The sequence below is a fragment of the Berghia stephanieae genome, chromosome 13 (assembly GCF_034508935.2).
Source record: "Berghia stephanieae isolate SIO BIC M18660-M18661 chromosome 13, UCSD_Bste_1.3, whole genome shotgun sequence".
Lineage (NCBI taxonomy): Eukaryota > Metazoa > Mollusca > Gastropoda > Nudibranchia > Aeolidiidae > Berghia > Berghia stephanieae.
In genome coordinates, this window is record NC_088372.1 from 20,665,141 (window position 1) to 20,682,829 (window position 17,689).

Sequence of the window (17,689 nt, forward strand, 5' to 3'; positions counted from 1 at the left end):
ATCCCAAACCATAGTGAGGTAATGGTTTAACTTGGGTTTTACAGAATTTCCATTAATTTGATTATGTTCATAATCAATTAATAGCGAAACAAGTATTTGAAAGAAGACAAGTGAAAAAAAAAATTGCTTTAACATGTGGATTTGAAACTTTACAGAAATATGGAAAAATATGTATTTGTAAAACAGATGGGAACAGGGATAATTTGAAACGAGCCAGGACATTCTTGCATCATAAGATTTGAAGGTAACTTGTAAGATAAAGAGGAATGCATTAAAATTACTAGCAATGTAATAACTCTAAATTTTTTTAAAAACCTTGTCAACTTGTGTGAGCCAATATTTGATTTTTATCATTTGTGGTTTGCACTATCCAGAGTGCACTAAAATTGTCACATTTATTCCATCAACACGTTGTATTGAACCAAATGTTGATTTAACTGCTCTTGTATGGAAATTATATCCATCAACCGTTGAACAGATATTCATTCACATCTGAATTGATTGTGGTATTATCTTACCCAAGAGCACAATGCTGAGGCTAGTGTGAGGGGAAATATTTATTTCTTCTTTAATAGAAAGTCAAAAACATAAAAGTCTCAAATATAGTAACATAATAATTAATTACATTAATTTCAAAAACAATATTTCAAAATGTCATCATTGTGTTGTTTGTGCAGTCTAAGAAAACTCACTGGTATTCATACTAGGGGCCATGAACTCTTCCACTTTGGTTGATCCTTTCTTGACACGGCTGATTTGTTTAGAATTGACCTGACTAAAGTAGATATAGTTCTCATAGGCATCGTAATCCAGGGCTACGGCTCCCTGAATGTAGGAAACACAGATTACACTTCAGTTAAAATTTCGAATGAGTGTTATTGATATAATGCAAAAAGAAAAATACAAGAACAATTCAACCTCCAAAAATCATATTCCATTGACTGGGCCGGGATTAAACATCAGATAATCGGATTGCCAAGTAAAGGCAATTTTAGAAGTGTAATGATAGAACATTTCACTGGTAATCAAATGGCCTAAAGATATGATCCCCAGTCAAAGAGGTTAACTTTTTCACATAAGAGAAATGTAGTTTTGATGTTAAAGGGTCAAATTAAATACAGACCACACAGTTATTTGGCTGATCAATGAATAAGATTAAAAATGAGTGACACAGTGATTTCATACCTGTAGTCCTGCAATAGATGGGATGGGGTTGGAGGTTGAGTTTGGATCCATTGATAGGCTCTGTATCTCCGTCTCAGCAGCAAACAAAAGGAATGATGAGGGAGCTGAATAGAGAATTTGTAAAAGTTATATTGGGGAAATGTGAAATTAATTAATATTGAATGTCATCATGACATCATCTTCATCAACAACTCCAGCATAATTACCATGTAGCGCTGACTAAAAGGTGAAGCTCAGATGTGCTTTGCAGAGTAAAGAGGTGAAGTTAAGTGTACATCACAAAAATTCTATGTTTCAATACCATGGCAAGTTTTTTGATCATCAGCCAGTATTCCTGTGGAACATCCGCAAGATGGATCTGTCTGGTTGGGGAAGGCAAAGCATAGCTGTTGGCATCCTCCATTGTTGGCACTACATGGATTGTCGTCATCTAGCAAAACAAACAAAAAACATGAAGCAATGAACAAAAATTATTATATCAGAATAGCAGTATTTTTTTTAATACAAAAAAAAAATAGAATACGCTGAATTCAAATCCTGCCTCAGTTAACAGCAAAAACAATTATATCGTACTCGTACACGACAACATTCGTGATGACAACATTACAAGACAATCCAGAGATGGAGGAAGACGATTGATTTTTTTTGTTTACAATTGTCTTTCTTTATTACCCACTTTATTCTTTTTTTTCATTTAAACTGTTCTATTTATCAATGATACTCACATTTGAGCAGTTTAGTATTTACTTTAATAATCAATAGAAAACTGAAATCACACAGTCATATCAAGACAACGTTAAAATGGCGTTTTGCATTTAATGATTTTATATTTTTCATTAGATCTATTACATTTTTTGTGTTGTTTGATTTTTAAAAAAAAGTATTTAAATACCAAACAGACAGGTATTCTTAGAAAGCGGGTAAAAGCTGCCTGAAGCATGGAATAAAAACATTTTAATAACAGATTAATATTGAATGTTTTTTTCTTCTTTTCTTTTTTCTATATATATAACAAATGACTTAACTTTATTCGCAATAATAATGTACAAAAATTAATATAAAATCTTCAAAAATTAACAAACTACTAAACATGAAACATTTTGCACTCAAAACCTTTTATCAGTCAATAACAAAACAGGTTACTATTATATCACCTTAAATCCAGATAGATGGGAGAAATTTTCTTGACTTGTCTAGTTGGGAAATACAATGGTAAAAAGTAAACAAATTGTGTTCTTAGCATTACTGTCAATGCCCATATCACAGTGGAGGAAAAATACGGTTCTTTACAGATTTTTAGAGGACTCAACATCGATCAATAGGTCACTGCTGTTTATTTCTTCATAAAATCGGATCACTTAGTTATACTGCTGGAACCCAGCAAGTGACTGACAACAGCAGCTGCATGCTGTAAAAGTGGCTACCTGGACGGTGATTCCCCTTTTTGAGGGTTAAGACGCAAAGTATTGCATTTTCGTGATGTTATATAACACCATATCTAGATGACCACTTACATTACAATAATATTAACTTACGGAACAGACAGTACTACTTTCACTTGTTATGTTGGGTTTTTTTCGTTTTATTGTGATTATTCTGATAGGTTTTATAAGCAATTTAAAATCCCTACCATTTTAAAATATTTTTGTTGTTGTGCGGACAATAAAAAATTCAAATCTTTAAAATCAGACGTTGGATTCCAAAACTAATTAATGCTTTGTCCAGTCTTAATATTTTTACACAAAGTAAAACATTCACTGTCTGATTCAACACATTTTAACTACGTTTTTAATGGTCATAAATGTAATGGGCTGGACATCTGGTATGTTCTCTTCATTTGTATTTTGTATTGTATTTAAAAGATATGGAAAGTGGGTTAAACAATTTAACACACTCCTAAAGAACATATAAAGCAATATATTGTGTGTAGGTTTTACTTCACTATTACAAATAGAAACAAAACCATCGTCATTACACCAAACAACAACACCATCACAGTGGCGTCGTAGATAATAGAAGCAATGAATATGGTAGAAAAAGGTATTCCTCTCTCTCTCTCTCTCTTTCTTTCTTTCTCTCTCTCTCTCTCTCTCTCTCTCTCTCTCTCTCTCTCTCTCTCTCTCTCTCTCTCTCACACAACATACATACACCCATACATCCTGCATATACACACATATTACATACAAACGTAAAAGACAGGCTAAGAGAAATGCATCACATTCACACTACACCTAATTCATACCACTGACAATAACGATATAACATCAACATTTAGTACAGATAGTATTCCACAAAGGCAAGTTTGGCTGGGGTAAATAAGAAGAGGGGGGAGGGGGGGGGGTACTCAAACACAGCCAAGATAGAGAAAATAATAGTGGCACCTCCTAGGAATTAACAGATATTCAGACATTATTCTCAATATTCACAATGTACAAGTAGTGCAGCTGGTGAATAAAACCTTCCCACACCAATCAACAGAGACATGAATGAAACAAACCCATTCATTTCATATTTCAATCAGTAACAGATGTGTCTTTAAGAACTATTATTGTAGGGCTACTTGCAGAGGGAGTGTATATATATATATATATATATATATATATATATATATATATATATATATATATATATATATATATATACTTTCCTGTACTACAATAAGTATGACTTCTTCACTCCTTTACCATATTCGTGGGAACGTTTAATAACAAAACTGTAGAATTGGTGTAGTAAAGTGTTCCATGGTCAGTAGGGAGTCCAGGAAATGATTATGACATTGTTTACATTGTGTAACTGGTCCAAATTCATCACCCACGATAGCCTAGACATCTCATAGACTGCTAGATATTCCCAGTGAAATTTGATAACCCACCCCTACACTTGTTACATATTTGTTGAACTTAATTAACATTGGTGCAACAGAAAGTAGACAGTTTGTACTATGTACTAGTGTGAATAATAATAAACTGCAACGTCTGATTGTTGTTGTAGGGATTCCAGAAATATTTGATTTAAAGGATAAATGTAGTGAAAATTGAGTCTACTTTGCTGTGTTCCTGAGAAAGAAATATACTGATGATATCTATGATATTTAGTCCACTTTGTGAGGGGGATTTCAATCTATAACATGAGTGATATAGATTTACATTTAAGATAATTGTGGCTTGGCTATGCCATTATTTATCAGACCAATTAGACTACTCGCTTCACTGACTGCAGGCACGTGTCATGCTAGAGCGCAGGTAAAGAGAAGGAGAGTAGTGACCTCTTGACCTAGCATCTCAACTAAGTGATCCGCGGGTAAACCACTGTGAGGTGTAATTTATTTTGGAAAATGAGAGAAAAAATTACAATGAGCACTTAGCTGTCTTTGGTATACACTGGTGTATATCAAAGGCCATTTATGTATAAAACAGAAAGCCAGTGGTTCTAAGATCCTTACCTTGAGGCTGTAGACTTCTATCAAAGACAATGATATCACTTAACATTGCCAGATTACTCTTCAACACCTGAGGGGCCGTTCCCTGTGATGACTTGAGACCCCTGAATATCTAAATACAATGAAATATAAATCAAAAAATGTTTTGACAAGAAAAAAAGCAATTGCTGAACAACAATAGAAGGATAACCAAAATATCTAGAGATAATCTGTTCTTACAAACACTCAAAAAATGCAAAACAAATGGGACCAGTTCAAACAATTATATCAGTGTGGCGTAGGCTGAAGTAGATACCCTCTCCTTACCCACTCCATAAGGTAAATATTAACCCCACTTGAGGGGATCCGATCCACTGCAAAAATAATAATAATAATAATAATAATAATAATAATAATAATAATAATAATAATAATAATACTTTATTCATCCAAAGGAATTTTTAAAAATTGACCATCAATGCCCAATATCAGCAAAAAAAAAAAGGTATTGTTTTTTAATTTTACAGGACTGGAAACGTTTATAGGTAATTTCAGCACCAGACTATAATATAGGCAGTATAGGCGTATAGCATTGTGAATTCTCAAACGATGTTACCTTTTGTAAATTTCTGTCTACCCAGTACACATAGGATTTGAACACAGAGAGGCCATATGGATTGGGCGTGTTTGTCTGAATAAAACGACGATTACCACCGCTGAATGACACACTCTGAAAGGGAACAAGAGTAAGGAGTCATTTTAATCTACCAATCAATTATACTCTCTCTCCCTCCCTCCTATGTCATGTTGAATCAAATAATGTTCACAAGGTCAGAAGATCCTTATACTTCATTAATAATTTATTAATGTTATTGTTTAAAGCATTGTATTACAACAAGTCTGCTTTGTGTATAATAATAATCAGTTTCAAATAATGATATACAACAATTTAAGTCAGACTTCATTTTTAAATGGGATCCAAATGTTGCTGCTTGGTACTTGAAAACAAGGAATATCTCATTTCTATCGTGTTTATACTCAATATAGACCATGCACCAAGGGCTTTAAAAATGTTTAAATCTTCTGATTATGATACATTTAACATACAGGGCAATACATGCTGCCTATTAAGCAGTAGTACAATTTTCTGACAAAGGAAATGCTGCTTCACACCAAGAATAACTTACATTCAACTTTATCTTTCGGTTTCTTCTCTTTTTGTCATATCTTTACCTGAATAGCATCAACTACAGCATCCACCCAATAAATATCATGCGTCTGGTAGTCAATTGTGATGTCCCTTGGCAGGCTGATACCAGACTGTACAATAGTCTTTCTCTTTGATCCATCCAGCAGGGAACGTTCTATTTTTGCACTTTGACCCATGTCAGCCCAATATAGATATCTAAAAACCATAAAAATATAATCTCAAATGAATTAATGAATTAAATATCTTTTTTTTTTTTTTTTAAAAGCATAAGCAATTCACAGTATAGTAACAAAGTAAGGCTTTTATTTAGAAAGTGTGTCCTTACCAATCACTCACTTGATCCAAGGTAATCAAATTAATACAACTGAATTTTAGTCAGCTTTTAACCCTTTGTCATCCAGAATGAATCCTTAAGTCATAAGTTTCCCAGTTATGAGGTATTCTTTTCTGAACCATTAGTGGCAATGGAGTCCAAGTTTATCCTTGAGACAAGACATTTGTCTATCGCAAAGTGCTTTCCACCAGATCCAAAAGACTCAGCCATCTAATCACTGTTGGATGGAAGCAGTAGTAGTAAGGGGAAAAAAAACTCTCATTAAATCAGGTATGAATACTATTCCTTTGCTTGTGAGGCGTGAAGTCTGCCAACTTAATTGCTGAGATCCCTTCCTGATTTCAACTAGAGGTCTATGATGGTTAGAATTGTACCATGGGTTCTCTTTGGTGGATAGACATTGTTTATTGTTTTGCTAGCACGGGGTTTACATCCAAAACGTCCATTGCTTGTACTGTTTCCCTACAAAGCCTTTCCATTTTCATCTTTTCATTAGCACTGTTACCATTGCAGACTTCAAGCAACCCCCACCACATTTGAACAAAATAGTAGTAACAGTGGTCAAATAGGCTTTCATGAAAGCTGAGTCAAATTGTTTCTAAAAACAGAAAGACTTAACATTGGGTTGGAGTAAAATCAAACCCAGCGTGTAAATAGTTCAATTCCAATTCAGGATTTTGTTTCTGATCATAAAAGACATACCGTGTCAGATTTCGGGACTTTAAGGAAAAATCTCTTTTGCCGAAATTTCATTTATTTTCAAAAAATGAATATTAGTCCACTTGCAGGTGATTTCTACATTGTAAATTCATCAATGTGTATTGGTGCAGTGTGCCTTACAGGTTGTCTGAGCAGTTCCCTTAACTCATGTCCGACAGTCTAAGTTTCACTTGCAGATGCGGACATATATATCTAATGAGGTTTTCCTTTATTTTGCTATCACTGAGCCTTTCTACTTGATATGAAAGTGAAAAATAAATGAATAATGACAATGTGGTTACTTTTTTTTTCAAGTGTAATATTTAAATAAATTTTCATAAATTCATTTACTTATTGCACAAAACTAAATTCGACCGACTTCTGGGGAATTGTTTGAAACCAATGACGTTCTCAAAATGAAACTATAATCTGACTGAAGGTATTTCATTGTTTTTTCCAACGCAGAAGATAAAAATATAAAGAAGACAGGTGTGCTATCTCTCTTATGGATGGACATATAAAGTGGACAATGCCATCCATTCAATAATGTCTTGACAGTTATGTTCCAAATTTATACAAAGAATCATGTGTTTAGAACAACGCTGAGATCTGCATCTTTTAAATGCAAACACAGCTTTGATTTATCTAAAAAAAAGTTTTAAAAATATTCCAGCTATGTGAACAAGGCCCAAAATCAAGCCTCAGGGGGGGGTTTCAAAGAAAAAAATCAATCCATGTAACTTCTTATGCCAAATATAACTTCATGACCCACAACCTCAATCTGCTATTCGGAGAACCAAACGCCAACAATCAAATATAAATTTAGTTACACACTTTGGGTTAAACATACGTATACATTTTTTAGTTAAATTTATTCTTCTTTTAAATAATAACATAATGATTTAAACTTATTGTATTATTTAGACTTAAAACTTCCCCCCCCCCCCTCCAAATCTGATTCATGCCAAAATGTAATACCATATAAAGGTGGTTGGTCATAAATGTCATCATAGTAAACTAGTGCATTACCTCTTAATTGGATTAACAGCTATTGATCTAGGTTGCCCTTGGTTTTCTCTCAATAGAACTTTCCTGAAAGTACCATCCAGTCTCATCACTTCAATGAACACCTCTACGTCAAAAGCGTTAGTAAAATAGATGTTACCTACAGAAAGAAAATGAGAATCAAATTCAAGTTAGATCAATGAAAGAGATTTAAATTGAACATATCCGCATCATCATTTATGATAACAGCAAATAATTTTGATGCTATTAGATCACAAATCATGCTTTTTTTGTCTCTCCACAAATTGTTCTCAGAATGTTGCTGATAGTTAAGTCTATATATATATATATATATATATATATATATATATATATATATATATATATATATATATATATATATATGCAATTTCTTGTATTTCTATAAATAGTTCTATAAAACTTTCTGTATTAGACACATTAACCTATTTGTCCACTGGGAAATTTACTTGTTTCTCCCAAAATACTTTTCTATTTCTTGATTGTCCATCCTATGTAGCTCTTTCAGCCATTTTATTCTTTCTATTTAAAATTCAGGACCTTTTTAGAAAATGTGAGCAGACACACAAACCTGCAATCCAATCAATTGCCAGGCCCTGTATACTGTGAGATCCAATACCAGAAGTGAGAATTTCTTGTAAACCAGAACCGTCAGGTTTGATCCGGTGAATTCCACCATAAGATCTCTTGCTGCTTAGTGTTGCTCCATTCCTGGCATCTGCCCAGTAGATGTAGTTGGCTGCCATGTAGACATCAACTGACACTGTGGCTCTGTCTGGCAAAATAAAAGGAAATATGAATTTCTTCAAAAACACCAAAGAAAAAGCAGTAAGTTGTCCTTTAGAGCCATTAGACCCGTGCTGCTCAAGTTTATTTATTCCAGTTTATATTCTATTTTACCAACGATTTTTACTACCCTTATGAGAGGTAAATAGAATATATGCTATCTATTCAGATTTAAGGAATCTATCGTTTTGCAGGAAAAAGCCCTCAGCGCTGACATACTTCAGTGCCTTCTCTTTTATTATTTGATTTATCAATGATCAGGCTGTCAAGACAGTGAAGCTATTTTGTTTAAATCTTTTAACACTTCAAGTGACATGTGTCTCATCATAATTACGTATTTTTTAATCTGCTAGCTTTATGAACTTTTAGAATCATTGTATACAAATCTATAAATACACATTCTTGAAATTAAAATATATTTTTTGTTAAATAGTCTAATAAACACTTACTGGCACCAGCAATGGGGACCATGGCTTCATCAACATCCACTCGACTCATGCCAAATCCACGGATAACATTGTACATAGACACTATCACAAAGGAACTCTCCGCTGATAAGAAAAAAAATAATGATCATTTAATTGTTTGATCTTAATGAGAGATGTATCTTATTTAAACAAAGAGGTAATATAAATATGGAAGTCAATGTCGGTATTTTATGAGTTATCATCCTAATTCACAAACATTTATTTGGTTATCATTCTTATCTGAAAGTCATCTGACATTTGCATATGGTCAATATAATCTTTCTTTCTTTCACCACTGTTAATGGAAAGAAGACTTTTAAAGGGTGGTTTTCAAAATTTGAAAATAACATATACTTTTGACCAAATCTAACCATGTATGCATTTGTTGTAAATTCATTTCTATTTAACCACAAAAAAAAGAGAAAAATGCATGTACTTCCACATTTAAGAGTTGGATGAAGATAATAGTTAGTATTCAACTCTTGAAACCACGAAAATCCAACATGTTTAAGAGGTGGTGGGAAATGATGATGACACTGATGACAATAAGGATGATGATGGAGACAATGGCAAAAAGTGTAATGATGCTCTTGCAATATGATGAGAAAGGTAAAAAAAAAAGGGTTTAGAAAGAAAAAGAATCAGATGGATGGGAAGGAGCAGCCAGAGATGGAAGGGCAGAGAAGGAAGAAAAGGATGAGCTGTGTGATAAATGTAATCACCTGTGCACGTTCCGTCCTCCTGTTGTTCAAATCCGATACTACAAGCACATGTAAAACCACCAGATGATTTTGGGAGGCAAAGATGTTGACATCCACCATTGTTTTCTGAACATGCATTGGTCTTGCCAGCTACAAGAACACAAAAAATAACGACATGACGGTTGTTGTTTTTTTTGTTTGGATCTCTTTCTCTTTTTTTTTGGGGGGGTGTTGTGATTTTCTGACTCTCTTCAGTAACCATTGAACTTCTAAATGGACAACCTTTATATTATTGTATTTAAATGTTACAAGTAGCAGTAGTTGTAGGATGGTGAAAGACAATTGATATGATGTATTATATGTGAAAACTTGTGGAAAGGTAAAAGTAAACGGAGCCAGTTGAATAATGAATAATGGATATCAAGAATAAAAACTGTTTTTTCCCTTGCTTCAGTGGTGTGTGCTATGGTCAGGAACATTATACACATTATCCCACTGAATGAGTGTGAATGAGTGTCTGGCAAAAGACTAAATCGCAAGCACTGTATGAATTGGTAATTTGGGCCGGATAAGTGTTTATTTTGTAGAGTTGCTTTATGAAACTTAATCCTAATTAAGCCTCAAATTAAAAAAAAAAATTATTTAAAAAGGGCGAAAAAAGTTTTTAATTGTCTTTTCTATGCTTGTAGAACTTTCACACACATTTGTTTTATAATGTAAATTTTTAAATAAAATATTTTTCTGCTTCCTAAACTTAAATGTTCTATTGTAAAGTGCTATACATTAATTTGGATCCTTATCTTCTCCGGTTGTTACTAAAAGAACTATTACTTTATGTAACTTGTGACCAGAATTGTATTATAATTATTACTAAAGTTCAAACTGATTGTTATACTTAGAATCAAATTTTCTTCACAATGTACAAGAAAACGATAATTGACAAAGAATTGTAAACTTTTCTTCAAATGGATATCTTTGCCACATCTATGGAATGCTCTAATTTGTCCAAGCAAGTTCTTTAATACATTGTCATCAAGCAAGAAATGTATAAGTTGTCTTCTTATGGCTTCGTTATGACATCCCTAATAATACATTACAATATTTGTTTTTGTCACTGTTTTAGTAATGTAAATTGGAACATGTCATATCAAATTTAGATTTACAAATGCTTTATAAATTCAATATTAATATAACTTTTACTAATACTTACTAATACTTCACATTGCACAACCAACAGTAACTGAATAGCCTTGCAAAATTTTGATTTGGTGGAGAGTGTATGTGGAAAATACCAGCATTCAATCCAAAAGGCAACAAGCAACTGATATTGTTGGAATAAATCTGTCTTCATCAGCCTTAAATCTAATAATTTAGGGCTCCTTCCCATTCTGTGGGTAACATTTTATCTCAAAAACTACCTTTTCATAATATTAGGGGATACTATATAATGACATAATTCTAATCACCACATAACAGTGCATGCCAAATGCTGCCTTTGATCTTTCAATAATATTCCCAAAATAACCTATATCAAGCACACTTACATTCATGTCTGTTGTAGAACACCTTGAGAGCTCCAACACCTTTGATGTTACTGCGAAGAACAGCTGCATTGCGCATGGATGGGTATGGAGCCTGGTTGATTGATTCATAGATGGCATCAAAGTAGTAAAGTCGATTGGAGTGGAATACTAGACCTCTAGGTGATCCTGATGACACAACTTGGGAAAGTGTTCCTGCTTTGATGAAATACCGCTTTAGCTGGAAATGAATACAATCATAGTTTAATCACCTTAAAAGAGAGATTTGATTTTCTTGAAACCTGATATCACACTTGATAATTTCATCATGAGAGCAGTAACAACAATGCAAGTTGGGCTTCATCAGAGCTTATTGCTTATACTTTTCTTTTAGTGAAAACGATTAGGTTTGTAATCATAAACAGTAAATTATGGGAGAAATTATGATTTGACTAAAACTCAGACTTGCTACGAAAAGGTCAACATGACACTCCACTCACTCAATTAGACAAAGAGCATATTGCATTGACATGATTTTGAGGACTCTAAAATTTCTCAGTTTTCAAACAATTTGCTATCTTTACATTTATCCATCAAAACGCAAGTTCAACTTTAGGCATGACAACTACATTTTTAAAAGCTACTCCTACTATATTTTTGGTGCTTTTCTCTAATTTTCAGGATCATAATTTGTCATTAGTGACAGCACCAAGTCTGAGAGCATATAATTTGATGCAGCTCTTGCTGTCAGCATGATGGTGTTGACTGCTCAACGAAGAAGTGGTAGTAGAAGTAGAAGTCGGAGTAGTAGTAGTAGTAGTAGTAGTAGTAGTAGTAGAAGTAGTAGTAGTAGTAGTAGTAGTAGTAGTAGAAGTAGTAGTAGTAGTAGTAGTAGTATAGTGTGAGTGTAGTAGTAGTAGTAATGGTAGTAAAGTGGTGGTAAGTATAGAAGAAGAAGAAGAAGAAGAAGAAGAAGAAGAAGAAGAAGAAGAAGAAGAAGAAGAAGAAGAAGAAGAAGAAGGAGGAGGAGGAGAAGGAGGTGGAGGAGGAAGAAGAAGAACCAAATTTTTAATCATCTTTTTTTCCCCTTCTTTTTTGCCATGATGCAGAAACCCCCTACAAAGAATAATCATTATATATCCGTTGAAAATTAAAATAAAATATTGTGAGCCTGTGGTTTAGTCAAAAGGCCATGATTGGACCGGGATTTGATGTGTTTTTTGTGTAAGGTTTCAATGTTTGAAGCTGCTGGACGGGGCTGACTCGAAATTATAACTCATGTTGCATCATATTATGTTTCATTCCTATGCTTTGGAATGCCAATTAAGTTGTTTAATAAAATAAAATAAATAAAATTCCCTTTATTCATCTCCAAGGAGAAATTTGTCTTTAGGATCTATTCCAAGGGAAGACTAGTATAATCCAGGCGTCAGCAGCAGTGCAGCGCCGCAAAGTGAATAGGGCTAGGTGACTTGCTCAAGGCCACAAGGCGCATATAAGGGTGATCGAACTCGTTACCTTGGGTACGAAGCAAAGACCATACCGCTGAGCCACGCTGCCCCTTAATGACATTTCTTTCTTGATGATTATGAATTATAAATCTGGAGATACCCCCCACCCCCCTATCCAAATCAAAATTCTTTTTAAAAAAGAATAATAATTACTCCAACCTTTCTATTGAACGTATCTGTGAAGTAGATGATTTGTGACTGTATATCCAAGGTCATGTAGGCAGGATTTCTTATTCCAACAGACAAAAGGATTCTGGGATTGGAACCATCCATCTCCACCATGGCAATCTTGGCAGGCACCCCTGGCACTCCACCGTCTCCCCAATAAAGAAGACTTTAAAGAAAACATATAAATCAAAATCAAAACAGTTATGAGCATCAGTCAGAAGATTTCTCATTATATTTATTAGTTACCAGTACGAATCCAATATCTTTTTAAAAAATGAAAACAAAGATCATGAGAATCTTCAGAAAGACAATATTGATTTTGGTATTCGCTTTAACAAAAAACAAATACTTTGACATGTGATTGGAACAAAATAAAAAGGGAAAATCACTGATTATCTAATTCAAATTTATCCCAATTTAAGTCAACTTAGGTGCTAACATTTTGATAAAAAAAGGAAACTTAGGTATTAACCACATTCAAATTGTTTGTTTCTGCATAGAATCTTCATTATCATTTACTTCTGGATTTTTTGGTTTGTTTAAGGATTATATTCTTATGAAACAAAGAGCAAATTAATGGCTTGGATTATTAGTAAAGTTTTCAAAAATTTCCACTACACATCTAATTATAATAAGTCACACATATGTAGTATATCAGAATGAACATTTATGTTTGATATACAAAATTGAGATAGATGCTTGCAATAGGACTGAGTTAACAAAAATTGTCCAAGTAAAACTGTTACAGTTACCTTTTTTACAATGCAGTCATAGAATACAATATTTGTGCAGACTCTCTCCTTTCATGTTAATCTTAATACAATATACAAACTCAAGACTTACCCACGTCCAGGATCAAGACAGAGTGATAAAGGATTGGCAACATCTCGTCTGCGGCCATTGTTACTTAAGAGCACCTTCCTGTAGTGCTCTGGCCCATCTAGCTTCATCACCTGAATAGAATAATGTGAACCTTATCTTATATGGCGCATTATCCATGAAATAGGCTCCAAACACATGAAAAGGGGTTCCAAAGCCAACAGCAAATCGTAATATGTCAAAAACATGGCAACTGTAAGATGCTATTCCAATTTTCTTTTTTTCTTCTGTCAGAAACAATGCTATTAATGCTCAGCTGCTCATTTTACACCAGAGTTTGGTGAGAGAATGCAAGAATTAAACCTTGCACCACCCTCACAGTTTTTTAACCAAAGACCTGCAGGTCAAAAGCCATGAGTCTTACCACAAGGTCAAAACATCGTCTCTATTTCTGCTATGATAAAGCACACAGAAATATACTTATTTATCGCCAATTATGCTGTTGGCATGTGGGCAGCAACAAAGGGCCTTCATCTCCCTCTCTCCATGGCATTCATCTATACTTCAGAGATCTCCATGTCTCCTCCCACTCTCTCATCCCCCTCCCCCACCCCTGATCTCTTCCAAGTTGCCTAGGGCCTTCCCTATCTCTTTCTTTTTGGTTTTCAATGTAGGGCAGTTTTGCTGCTCCTCCTTTCTCATAACATGACCATCCAGCTCCATCTTCTTCTCATGATGATGTCCTTCACGTCTTCTATTCCACATTGATCTCGCACTTTGTATGAAATGCAAACAGCTTGCTCATGCCACTGTCTGTCATCCCCCAGCATTCAGATCCATACGGAAGTGTTGAAATAATACAACTTTTGTAAATTCTAAGTTTGGTTGTCTTCTCCAAACATGGTTCATTAATTTAAATGTTTACCTTGTTTTATCAATGTTCCAATGAATGTTTCTCTCAGCTCCACAAGTGCTTGTAATAAGGCTGTCTAAATATATGATTTCTTCGGGGAGGTTTTGTTATTCTTGTTTTTTTAATTAGAATTGGGGTCGGGTTTTGAAAACAAAGAAATATACGTATTCAAATAAGATTATTGCTTTAAATGAAAAAAAAAGAAGCTTAAACTGAAGGAAAGCTGTTTACATAAAGGTTTTGTTGGAATGTTTTTTCCACATCTCAAATACTAAATTGGTTCCTAATTCTGTGGGATTGAAATCTTGATAGTAATAATTAATACTGCAATTGCAAAGACAGGATGAATTCTATATCATCCTAGTTTTATTTTAAATGTAATTTCTATTTTTTTTTAAATAGGACATCGAAGAAAGAAGAAATTGAAAAATGCCAAACTCGTTTGACTCGGGGTAGAGAGCTATTGACTAGCAGTTGCACCTCTCCCCCCCCCCCCCCCCCCATAATGCCTACTGTACCCACTCCCCTTCTTTCCAACAACACATTTCATTCACTTGTTAATGACAACAAGAGCACTCATGAGTCCTTTCTCATTCACTTTTTTATTAATGGCACATAAGGCCACCATCCATTTTTTGGTATTTGAGTATTGAGACCCAAAAATTCATACTATTCAACTCACCTCCATGAGTCCTGCAGCAGCATTTGCCCAGTACAGATTACGAGACATCCAGTCAATGGCAATGGCATTTGGGCTACCAATCACAGCTGTAGGTACAAACTCGGATGTATTACGTCCGTTGATTTGAATTCTCTTTAAGCTGCCCTGTCAAAACATTTTTTTAATGGATGAAACAAAATAGCAAATCCATAACAAAATAAATGGATATTGTTTGTAGAAATTTAAAATTTGAAAGGCACTTGCAACCTTTTATGTTATATAAATGCCAGTATAAGATACAAAGATAGTACAATAAACAAGTAGAGTGACAAATGCACAAGTACCCAAATTTAACATATCTCATTTATCATTTAATAGCATCTCATTCTGGAGCATTTGCATTGTTATGGATTTCACATTAGACCTGCATTGAACTTGAGATGAGTAGCTCTGAGTCTGAACATCAAATTCAAAAGATTTTTTTTCAGCAATTTTTACATTAGAAACAATTCCTGATTGAAATTAAAAATCACATCCATTTGTCAGTCAATAAATCTCAATAGTTCGCAATAGCTTAGCTGTCCCTAATGAAAGTGAACAATAGGGTATAAAAATAACTATTTTACACTGCCCATAATTATCACGATATCTCAACTGTCTTATGAAAGGGGCCAATAGGTCCATATTTATCAAAATGATTAGTCCTGGTTAATAGGCACCGACATTATCAGAAAAAAAAGTATTTAATCAGAGTATAAGGCGAATGGAGTCAGAGTCTAATTCATTTCTCTAGCAGAATAGATCGTAGCAAAGTAGCAACTTCCAGTTAACCTTTGGGTTGAATTCCAGATCTAACAGATCCAGCTACCTAATCACTGCTGGCCAGGTAAATAGGGATGGGGGGTAACAGAAAAGTGTCTCAAATCAAAATTCGATGTGCTCCACTAACTGACCTATCGTGTCACCCTAATTTTTTCGGAATCAATAGGGGGGTGGGGGGATTCCCTACACTAATGTTGTCAAGATATCGTCATTCTTATCTATAGTAGGTATTTAGATTGATATTTTATAATAAAATAATCCTTTTTCAGTAAAAAAAGGTATACAGCTGTTGTGAGCATTAAGACAGACCTATATAGCCGATTACAAATGTATCAAAGTAGAGATCAGTCCTGATATGGTTATATTTTTCAAATGACAATGTATTGTCTGACAAATTTTAGCAATATTTGCATTCATATACATGTTTTCATTTAGTTTCAAAACCCTATTACTTGATTAAAACATTGAGGTTGGCTATGGATAAGTACAAATAGCGCCATGACTTACATTCATTTTCTCCACATAATAAATATAACCATCCCTGCTATCAAAATCAAAATCCTGGCCATTTCCTATGGAGCTAACAGGTATGATGCCAGTCACATTGCTGCTGCCTAGTTTCATGCCAGCTATGAAACGGGACTGCATGAACAAGAGGATCTCTGATGAATCTGGTTGTAAATGATAATAATTGCAATGTAACTTAAGATAACAATAAACAATGACCTCAACAATGACAATAATAATAATGTAATATCATAGAAATAACAATAGCATGAAGATCATAATTTAAGTGCAAACTTGTTACAATTCGACAGAGAAGCGTATTGTTCTGAAGAAGTCATGCCTTTGTTCTTACTGTGATATTTCTCACCTTTCATACAACTGTGTGCTGATGCATCAAGTTTCATTCCTATGGGACAAGCACAACTGTAGCCGATTGGTTTTGGAGACAGAAGACACAAATGACTGCATTGGGCTTCCAAACATGGATTGGGACCTGATGGAAGTTTTAGTTAAAACAATGAAATGTTGTCAAACACTGGAAATCAGCTATTGGATGGTTGATATCTTAGAATATATATGAAATAATGCATTGAAGAATATGTCTGATAAATGAACTTGTTGGAATAGTAAGTCATAATCATTGTCTATTCAAATCACATAACATACAGCATGTACCAATATCTTTATCATATTATTTCCTCTGAATTATAACATTATAAAGGTGGGGCTAATCATGCAGCCTGTTAAATGATGACATTTTTTTTTAAAAGTACATATTCACAATAAACTCCTTTCTCTAAGCGCTTTACATAATGTGGTCTAGTGGTATGACACTTGCTTTCGGATCGGAAGGTCCTGGGTTCGAGCCTCGCTTGGTGCATAGTTGAGTCCTTGGAAAAGACTCTTTACTCACATTCTCTCACT

The 17,689-nt window shown here is 34.0% G+C and overlaps 1 protein-coding gene across 1 annotated transcript in view; it reads right to left on the bottom strand.

The window, feature by feature from the left end:
* Positions 1-17,689, bottom strand: part of LOC144958734 (low-density lipoprotein receptor-related protein 2-like) — a 146,414-nt gene that overhangs the window by 49,353 nt on the left and 79,372 nt on the right. The window contains exons 31-46 of the mRNA XM_078890904.1: positions 17,133-17,258; positions 16,766-16,929; positions 15,458-15,601; positions 13,887-13,996; positions 13,035-13,209; positions 11,389-11,605; positions 9,866-9,994; positions 9,126-9,227; positions 8,462-8,665; positions 7,876-8,011; positions 5,837-6,008; positions 5,220-5,333; positions 4,628-4,736; positions 1,487-1,615; positions 1,186-1,289; positions 693-825 (exon numbers count right to left, since the gene is read on the bottom strand). Coding sequence (XP_078747030.1) covers positions 693-825; positions 1,186-1,289; positions 1,487-1,615; positions 4,628-4,736; positions 5,220-5,333; positions 5,837-6,008; positions 7,876-8,011; positions 8,462-8,665; positions 9,126-9,227; positions 9,866-9,994; positions 11,389-11,605; positions 13,035-13,209; positions 13,887-13,996; positions 15,458-15,601; positions 16,766-16,929; positions 17,133-17,258 — 2,268 coding nt within the window. The remainder of the gene's footprint in view (positions 1-692; positions 826-1,185; positions 1,290-1,486; positions 1,616-4,627; positions 4,737-5,219; positions 5,334-5,836; positions 6,009-7,875; positions 8,012-8,461; positions 8,666-9,125; positions 9,228-9,865; positions 9,995-11,388; positions 11,606-13,034; positions 13,210-13,886; positions 13,997-15,457; positions 15,602-16,765; positions 16,930-17,132; positions 17,259-17,689) is intronic.